The sequence below is a fragment of the Drosophila guanche genome, unplaced genomic scaffold, assembly GCF_900245975.1.
Source record: "Drosophila guanche unplaced genomic scaffold, DGUA_6, whole genome shotgun sequence".
Classification (NCBI taxonomy): domain Eukaryota; kingdom Metazoa; phylum Arthropoda; class Insecta; order Diptera; family Drosophilidae; genus Drosophila; species Drosophila guanche.
Genome location: NW_022995750.1, coordinates 3425165 through 3434980, shown reverse-complemented (window position 1 = coordinate 3434980; position 9816 = coordinate 3425165). Strand labels below are relative to the sequence as shown.

At 43.3% G+C, this 9816-nt stretch overlaps 3 protein-coding genes across 4 annotated transcripts in view; 2 read left to right on the top strand and 1 right to left on the bottom strand.

Moving 5' to 3' along the window:
- Nucleotides 1-410: 410 nt before the first annotated feature.
- LOC117586704 (synaptotagmin-4) lies at nt 411-4063 on the top strand. Its single transcript, XM_034276974.1, has 5 exons — nt 411-535; nt 1194-1304; nt 1558-2753; nt 2838-2912; nt 2982-4063. Exons 2-5 carry the CDS (start codon nt 1262-1264, stop codon nt 3099-3101), a joined length of 1434 nt encoding a protein of 477 aa, XP_034132865.1. The 5' UTR covers nt 411-535; nt 1194-1261; the 3' UTR covers nt 3102-4063.
- Nucleotides 4064-4981: 918 nt separating this feature from the next.
- Nucleotides 4982-7301, top strand: LOC117586108 (modular serine protease-like). Its single transcript, XM_034275970.1, has 4 exons — nt 4982-5036; nt 5211-5508; nt 5559-6566; nt 6619-7301. The coding sequence occupies exons 1-4, from the start codon at nt 4997-4999 to the stop codon at nt 6911-6913; spliced, it is 1641 nt and encodes a 546-aa protein (XP_034131861.1). The 5' UTR covers nt 4982-4996; the 3' UTR covers nt 6914-7301.
- A 260-nt stretch (nt 7302-7561) lies between these two features.
- LOC117586107 (zinc finger protein rotund) overlaps nt 7562-9816 on the bottom strand; it is a 33703-nt gene continuing 31448 nt past the window's right edge. Inside the window, exons 7-8 of one of the 2 annotated variants that reach the window (XM_034275968.1) lie at nt 8662-9739; nt 7562-8580 (exon numbers count right to left, since the gene is read on the bottom strand). In XM_034275968.1, coding sequence (XP_034131859.1) covers nt 8264-8580; nt 8662-9739 — 1395 coding nt within the window. In that variant the 3' untranslated portion in view covers nt 7562-8263. The remainder of the gene's footprint in view (nt 8581-8661; nt 9740-9816) is intronic. The other variant, XM_034275969.1, reaches the window with a different exon arrangement.

Here is a 9816-nt window from a genome sequence, read left to right as displayed (position 1 = left end):
GCTTTGGCCTTAACGAAGGTTCGATTTGACGAAGCGAAAGCTAAAAGCTCAATAGCAAGCTCGCTAGCGCGCTCTTTCGTTAAGTTCATTTTAGCTTTATAGAATTTGAAATGAGAGTTGAGTTGAGAGAGACTTCATTATTTTCTTGATAACTCGTTAAAATGGTTTAAAATACAGAGAAAATAATGTATCCAAGAATTCTCATTTAAAAGCATTGTTATTTAAGAATTTGTCTGATTAGTTAATGACTCATACAGCTTTGGTAGTGTTGTAAAACTCAACATAATGCCAGTCACCCCCATGTGGCTATAAGACGTCACAGGTTTCTTCAACCCTCGCTCTCAGATACAGCACACAACCCATACAAAAAGTCTTCACTCCGCGTAGAGCGCCTGCGCCGGTTTAACGATTTCCAAGCGGACCCAACAGAGGTAAAGTAAATTACCTCTGAGTGGAACTACGCTGTAGTATTGTTGTTTTCGCCAAGCTGGGTCATTGAAAGTGGCAAAATATTTGTAAAGGTTTTGATTAAAAAGTAAGATAATAAAATAAAATAATACTGGATGATAAACACTTCCTATTTGAGAGTTGAAAGCTGCCAAAAAGTAATGGGAATGTAGAATAGAAGATGCATGCATGTATGCTTTGAAGAAAAACAAATAGATAAGAAAATTCTTGGTGTGATTCAATATATGGTATTAACGTTAATGGAATATATCTTTAAATGTGATTTTCCATAAGAACATTATTCAAATTAATCTTTCTACATAAAATACGAAGAAAAAGTAAAACCCAGTGAGTAACGAATTTCGCATACAAGTTTTGCGGGGGCTCTGATGATTCATGCGTGCACCCCCAGGCCCAGACGAGAGCACCCATATAACGCGTGTGTGTATGGTGGGGAGGGCATCTTCTCCCACTCTCTCGGTCTCTCTGTCTCTCTCACTCACTTGGTGGAAACCTCAAGTAATGCAAATAACAACAAAACCCAACCATCATCAGCAATACCTGGCAGCTGCTAGCCACCTACTGCCGATGAAAAGAGCATACATTTGTGCGCAAAATCGATGTACGAAAATTGTTCACGTGCCACAGAAAGTTGCAAAAGAAACACTTAAAGCCAGTCCATACAAAAAAGTTTTCCTACTGAACTTTTCTTCTAACAAATTGTGACTAATTGTTATTCCACACAGCTACACAGGAACTTCCAGAAGGAAGAACAATCTGAGAGAGGCTTAAGCCGAACCCGAATCCATTAAAAATGGCTGAAGAGTATATACCAGATGTAAGCATGATGGACACAAGTAAGTAACATATTGCAACTTTTTGTGGGGTATCCTTTCAAATCTTCTTATTAACCAAGCTCCTTTAAGAGTTGTGTGAAGTTTTTGAAAACTTTTTCGATTCTAATGAATAATTAAATGAGGAAGGGAAAAGGAGGAAACTTGGTTAATGTAACCTTTTTTGTTGGGTTTCCTGTTGGTACTCATATACATATGTGTAGATGAAGTATTTCTCTAATTTCTTTTCTATCTTTTTTGTTTTATTTTCTTTTAGTTGTGCCTGCCATATTGGGACTGACGGCAGCTGCAGTCCTGTCGTCGGTGGCCTGCATCTGTGCCAAACAGATGCGCATTCGGAACAAGAAGCAGAACCATCATGATGCCTCGTTCCCATTTCAACCGACCCGACGGCCGACTGCAGTTCGTTCGCCCAGCGGCCAGCCACCACATTATCTGAAGAAGTCTCCATCGCCAACGAACGGCAAGCAGATGGGTTTGCTCTCGCCCATGCAGGACCAGTCGACCTCACCGATCGCACCACCGAATATGAAATACACCGAGGAGGATGAAGTACCCATGCAGCAGGACCAACAGCAGCAACAACAGCAGATGGCGAACAAGCTGACGGTTGTGGATGGGAACGGGATGAAGCAGTCGCTGAACAATCATCACCGCTCGCCGGTGGAGACCATTGTCAATGGGAATGTGACAATCACTTTGGACGACCAGGCACTGACCAACGGAAAGGAGCTGGTGGTGACCGATCAGTATGGAAAACTGGGAACCATCTACTTCAAGTTACGCTATCTTGCCGAAAGGAATGCCCTGATGGTCTCGATCATTCGCTGCCGTGGATTGCCCTGCAAGGGCGGATCGGGGGGCACTGGCGACATACCCACTGGCATGAACGGACGCACACAGGCGGCCACCGATCCCTATGTGAAGCTGCAGCTGTTACCCGACAAGCAGCACAAGGTGAAGACCCGCGTGGTGCGGAATACCCGGAATCCAGTGTACGACGAGGACTTTACCTTCTACGGCCTGAACATAAATGATCTGCAAAACATGTCGCTGCACTTTGTCATACTTAGCTTCGATCGGTATTCGCGGGACGATGTGATTGGAGAGGTGGTCTGCCCCTTGACCTCCATTGAGATCGGTGACATTTCCAAGGAGGCTCTCTCCATCAGCAAGGAGATCCAACCGCGCAGCTTGAAGATACGTGCCCAGGGACGAGGCGAGCTCTTGATCTCTCTCTGTTGGCAGCCGGCTGCTGGACGTCTGACTGTGGTGTTGCTCAAGGCCCGGAATTTGCCACGCATGGATGTCACAGGTCTGGCCGATCCCTACGTGAAGATCTATCTATTGTATAATGGTCAGCGCATTGCCAAGAAGAAGACGCACGTGAAGAAGCGCACTCTAAGTCCAGTATTCAATGAGAGTTTCGCATTTGATATTCCCGCTGCAGAGGTGAGTCAGAAAATACACCCAAATGAGGAGGGGAGAGTTTTACTCCACTCTAAATATGTGTATGTATTTTTGTTGACATTCCAGGGCACTGGCGCCAGTCTGGAGGGCGTCTCATTGGAGCTGATGCTACTTGACTGGGATCGCGTGACCAAGAATGAGGTAAGTTCAGGGTTAAGGTTAGTCTCTGACTAATGTCCCACTAATTGGTTGGTTGTTGGCATTGTTTAGGTCATTGGTCGCCTGGAGTTGGGTGGACCCACATCCAGCAGCTCCGCCCTGAACCACTGGAACGAGGTGTGCAATTCCCCACGTCGTCAGATTGCCGAGTGGCACAAACTAAATGAGTAAATGAGATGCGTGCAAACAACCACCCAGCCTGAAACGAGTGCAGCCCCGGCGCTGGCGCCACTTTCGGACTAAAGAAGTGAAGAGAAGCAGGGAAAAGGGACTCGAGAGTCATACGATTCATGAGTATGAGCTCGGTGGCTATTAATTTATGATTCGTTTTCTATATAGCGTATATATTCTTTTTTTTTATTTGTTACGAATTTTGTTCCCTTCAAGTCGCTTAAGTTTGTATGCAAGGCATACACCCAAGAAGAGATGGAGCAGAATTATGATATTACCAAAGCCCAAAGCCCAAAGCCCAAAGCTCCTAAGTAAATTAAATGTATTAGAAAATGTTTAGGACATAAAAATGCATGTAACTGTAAGATATTTCCAGGACATCGTAATAAATATATATATAAAGGAAACAGGTTAACCTACGTATAATGGACACCGGTTATTTTGCTGTATAGAACACGAATTCTCCGCTTTTTAAACCTCGATTCGTTGCCATTGTTTTCCATATCAATCAAATGAAGAATACCCATTAAATGTGCCCACCATGAAGACATTTGCATTGAGCAACTAAATTTGATTTTCATGCTAAGAAATATTAAACCCAGGCATATACATATGTATAATATATTTATGATACAATACACCTAACTTTTAAGCATAAATCTTTATGTTTTGTTCTCACTGTTCTTTTTTGCCGGCATTCTTTTCAATTGTAAAGAAAAAATGATCCGAAGCACACAGCAAAAATCAGCAATGCACAGACCGAAAGCTCTCGAAGTGTGTCCAGATTGTAGATCCAAGAAAAAATGCTTACTGCTTAACAATTTATACGTACACATTCGTAAAAAATGAAAAGATTAATGATTAAAATAGATGATGAAACCTAATTGAATCTAGAGACGAACACGCAGCTGAATGCTTAGCACCAAAAAGATACAAAAATCCACACACCCACAACAAACAAAAATCGAAGGAAATTCACGAAGAGAAACCAAAAACACATAACGATACAATACTTTAAGATAAATACATAGGACATGTAGAAGCAAAAATATACTTATAACATACAAATGTACTCTAGAGTACACAATCCACGAATAGCTCAACAAAACCGAACGCAATAATCACTCGAATGTGTATCTAGTGGCATTATTTATAATAATCCCATCGCACATACTCAAAAGATGAAAAAGCATAGCTTGAAGAAAATGCAATAGACACTCACTCACACACACATTATCCAGCGTACTGAATGCAAATTATGAAAGAATACTACCCATAATAAATAGATCTTTACAGACATCAGGCTGCGCTTCTACGTCTATTTTGTAAGATGATTGTTAGAGCCTGAAATTACAATTACGATATCCCATTCTGGTATATATGTAGGTACATTCTTACATAAAGATATTCATACAACTCAAACTTTGTGTCCATTCAAAACTTCAATTCGTCTAAACGGGAAAAGAAAACAATAATTATGGTGGCATTAATCAATTCATTTGTCATGGAACACACCAACTTATATATGAAATGTGTATAATTCTACATTATATGTAATAGTAATTGTAAGCAAAACAAACATCAAATGGTTAATTTCAGTAAATAAAAAACATATTATACAAACTACAATTGAGTTGCGTATTGTAATCAGTACAGGTATTTTCCCATTTACCAATGATTTATTTGTTTGTGAGCATATATTCTACATACTATACATATTTACATATGCATTTTCTCTACTGATAACAAACAGATTCCATTCCAAGACGCGTTCTCATGTCTTCTTATCAGTTCGCTTTTAGCTCCTGTATCGATCGGTCCAATAATATTGCCTCTCTGTTGAATTTTGTATAGTATTTATTTTAGATATAGCTACGATATCTGAGATATCTGCTATGACATTGGTTAACGTTTTGGCATTTATTTTTCTGTTAGGTAAGGCCTGGAATATTGCAAAGTGTTGGTGAATATCTTGAGTTGTCTTCTTGAATACCAAAGGTTATCATTATGCGGTTAATGGCAGCTTGCATATATGTACATAAATAATTGCCATTGGTAGAGGGAGAGCTTTCTGTGAAGGAAATTATTTTATATTCTTTTTCTTTCAAGGACTGACGCTCGGTTTTCAATGCATCACAAAAACTAAGGTACCCTTGCGGGAGACTCAGATATGCAATGGAATTGTTGACTGCGTGGATAAAAGCGACGAAATGTTTGAGCTGTGCTACAACAGAACATGCAATGAGGAACATTTTTTCCGTTGTACTTACGGCGGCTGCTTGGAAGTCATGAGAAAATGTGATAATACCATTGACTGCTGGGATTCCAGCGATGAAAATAAACTGATATGCGAGGAGGATACAGATATGTGGTACCAATTGTACGATGACTTACAGGGAGACTGCGAGTGAGTCGGTTTGGGGATCTATCTATCTATCTAATTATGAATGATTTCAGTGACCAATTCAATTGCGAGGAGATGTGCTTGGAGTGGAGTCAGGTGTGTGATGGCCAGATCGATTGTAAGGATGGCCGGGATGAGAACATCACTCTGTGTGCCACCATCGACTGTCCGTATCCAGCATTCAGGTGCCTCTATGGAGGCTGCATAAGTGCCGCTGCTTTGTGCAACCACATTCCAGATTGCTTTGATGGCTCCGATGAGCTGCCTGGCATATGTCTCCATACTATGGGTCAACATCCACCGCTCGTAGCTGACGGTCCGCTGGCAACATCACAGGTCTGGGAGGTGAGGCATTGCAGGCTAGAGGATCCATCGGGAGCCCTGATTGCGGAGAACTATGTAGGCAGCACCACCTACCGCAGCAATGCGACGGTGCGTGACCAGGCCGTTGTGACTCTCAGTTGTGGCCACGGACATGGTCTGATCGGTGAACAAAAGAACATTTGCGATGGCGATAACTGGCGATACGAGCTGGCCAAATGCGTGCCCCAGTGCCAACACACAGGCACTTTCCTGTACAAGGGGCAGTGTACCCACCAAGGACGTCTAATTGACTGTGATCAGGCCTTGCTGCCGATGGATACCCGAATGGTGGTGACCTGCGCCTCAGGCTATGAGGCGCATGAGAAGCCCGGTGTGCAAGTGTGCCATGGCAATGGCAATTGGGTCGTGGAGGAGGAGCTGCCCAAATGCGAACCCATCTGTGGTGTGTGGAAATTGAAAGACCAGGAACACGAGCAGTCATCCGACCCATGGATGGTTAGCATTTTTCAGCGCAGCCGTGAGCCTTTCTATGAGTATCGATGCGTGGCCACCATTTTGTCACATTACGTACTGGTGACATCGGAACAATGCTTTAGAAATAAACCGATCAAGGGTGCTCCATCCACAGAGCCAGTACTCTATGCAGTGGCCGAGGGCCAGGTCTACGGGAATTCTTTCTGGGCAAACGAGGAGCATAGCTACAAGCTGCACAATGTGTCTTACATACACAACGTCACGTAGGAGAGGAGAACCTTTGATTGAATGACTTGTAACTCTCTGATCTTTCAGGCGAAGTGATGGGAAAGCAGTTGGTGCCTTGGCTTTAGTGCACTTGATCCAACCCCTGGAGTTTAATGTGCGAGTGCGTCCCATTTGCCTGACTAACGATATGCCCAGAAAATGGCAGACCAATGGAGACTTCTTTGACGTTCCAGTGGGGAAGCCGATTGTACAACTCGATAACTCCAATCGATACGAACTAGCACAGATATATGCCAGCCAAACGGATAAGTATCACATCAGTGCCTTTATCGAACCCATACGAAAAGATATAGCCAAGTGCCAAGAGAGTGGAAACATTTAATTCACTTTATTATGGGTTGCGTTTTCGTGGTTAATCAGAAATCAATGTACATTCAACAGAAGGAAACACACACCTACTATTGACAATTATACTCGTGTATTGTATGTATGTTTAGGCATTTGTATTGGGTACCCATCGGTCATCATTCACTATCCACCGATCGAAATGCCACAAAAATGTTTAATGTTTCTATTTAATTAATAGTTCCGATTTCAATTCGCTATTCACGTTGCTGCTGCCTGGATCCATTCATTACATTGAGATTGCATTCTGGAGTTAAACACTATCTATTATAGGTTATTTGTTGTTAAATTTAATTTTAAATTTAAATTACAATTACTTTATTTAATATTAATAATACATTACATTTGATGTTGCTATACTCGTATATTAGATTTAGCTTTTAGTTTTGTTCTCTGCCATTTAGTATGAAAATTTATAGGACACATTCAGTTTGCTTAGTAACTGCTGTAAAAACGTTCTTTAAAATGTTATCTTCTCTCGCATCTATGTGGTTTGGGATTGTTTTTTCTTCTTTTAATTTTGATCACTTCAGTCTTTCCAAAAAGTATTACAACATCTCTATTTTCTTTTTGCAATTGCCAACATATAATTAGAAAATGTATTAGTTCTTTCAAAATAGTTTCAGTTTCTTGTATCTATCGCATAGTTCCATCTATAGTTGTAAACACATTCGATTTTCGTGAATTTGTTGTGTGTTGTGTTCTGTGCTCTTATATTCTTATGTATGTACTCGTATGTCTGTAGGAAAGGTTTCTTTCAGAAATCTTTCTGTATTCAATACACGGATACACCTAAACAAATATATATTCATATATGTATTTATGTATAGTACTATACTTGAATGTAAATTACGTTTTGGAATAAGTATCCTTTAGGTTCTATATGTATGTACATATATATCGGTTTTAGTTTGCAGCTGCTATTTGATTTAAGACTGCGAGATCCGTTTGTGCATTCGAATATAAATACATTTCCCTTCAATTCTTTAAAGTATTTACAAGTTTTGCAAACGACGAGGTCTGTCTGTGGGAAAGAGAACCAACATTTGGATGGTTTAAAGGATTCAGGGTCCACATGTGTACATATTTTTTAGAGTCGGGACATTGTATAAACTTAGGTATGGACGGTGTTATTTAAACAAGAATACGTATCGTTGGCCATTTACAGTGCGAGCTTATCCCAAACGTAAACTTAAACCAATATCTATTTAGATGTAAATGTAAGCTAAGCTACAAATTAATACTGTACAGGAATGCACGCCTCGTCAAATGATACAGTTAATTATAGCAACGTGGATAAGTACCAAACTTAAAAGTAGGACCCTAGCTACCCTTTCTCCTTGCCCGGACCCACACTCACGCCCAACAGATGTTCCCCAGCCATCAGACCCGCCGGCTGGTGCGCATAGTTGCGGATCTGATGCAGCGAGATCAGCTGGTTAGGGAACGCATTCGCATTGTTCTGGTTGACATTCTTATTCGGAAAACTGATGGCATCGTAGAGATAGGGTCGCTGGGCCATCGGATGGTGGCTCAGCGAGTTCAAGTGCGGCGGCATTGAGTTGATCGGCGTAAAGGCCGAATTGCTGGTGGATTTCGTTAGGGACGCGGCATCATATGGACCCACAGCACTGGGTGTGGACACTAGTTGCAAAAAAAGAGAAATATGGTATGATGGAATGCTTTCAAGAAATCCCAATTAAGAAAGAAGACTGTGGGACTTACCTATATCCTCCCTCACCGGATCGGGCATGCGATGATGCGCCTGCAACTCTGGTCCATGGCCATTGCTTTGGGCACTGTTTGGTGCCGTCGGCTGGACATAGTGCCCCTCCATGCTGTGCTGCGGTGGTGGCTGCTGCTGCTGCTGCGGATGATGATGATGCGGGGGCTGTTGCTGTTGCTGCTGTTGTTGTGGCGGGACATGTTGCTGCGGTGGAACTCCGTGTTGCGGATGATGGTGATGCGTCTGATGCTGCTGCTGCTGTTGTTGCTGTTGCTGCTGCTGCTGTTGTTGCTGCTGCTGCTGCTGTTGCTGTTGTTGTTGCTGCTGCTGCTGTTGCTGCTGGTGCATCACTTCCATGGCATTGGCAGCGGCGGCCGAGTCAGGACTCACCTTTGGCCAGTAGCTGCTCTCGCTGGGAGCTATCGAAACCGGTGGCAGTCCCAAATTATTGCGTTGGTGCTGGGCAGGATTGCTGGCCGTTGGTGGCACCGAAGAGCCCGCTCCTGAGCTGCCCGCGGCGGCTGCAGCAGCTGCGGCAGCAATGGCTGCTGCACTTCCCGGCACAATCGGTGGCCGCTTGTCGGTGCGCTCCGCGTGCTTCTGCATGTGCTTCGTCAGGTAGGTCTCCTGGGTGTACGACTTGCCGCAGTACTGACAAATGTGCGTCTTCAGATGCTTGGACTCCTTGTGCTTGGGTATGTGCTCCAGCAGCGAGGGCTCGTCCGAGAAGCACTTGTAGCAGGAGTTGCACTTAAACGGCTTGTCCGTCTGATGGCAGCGCGAGTGCGACTGCAGGTTCGAGAGCTGGGAGAAAGCCTTCTGGCAGCCGGGATGCCGGCACTTGTACGGCTTGTCGCCCGTGTGTGTCCGTATGTGCTGCTGCAGGTGCGACAATTGGGTGAACTTTCGCTGACAGATCTCGCAGCGGTACGGCTTAATGCCCAAATGGATTCGCGTGTGCTGCGACAGATACGACGAGTTGGCAAAGGCCTTTGAGCACTGGGTGCACTTGTACGGCTTGGCCTCCCTCATATGAATCTGCGTGTGCAACTGCAGATCCGCCTTGGAGCTGAAGATCTGTAAAAATCAGAGAAAAATGTAAAGTTATGGGGAAATGATAGCAGAGTCAGGGAATATTGTCGCTGTTTGCTGGA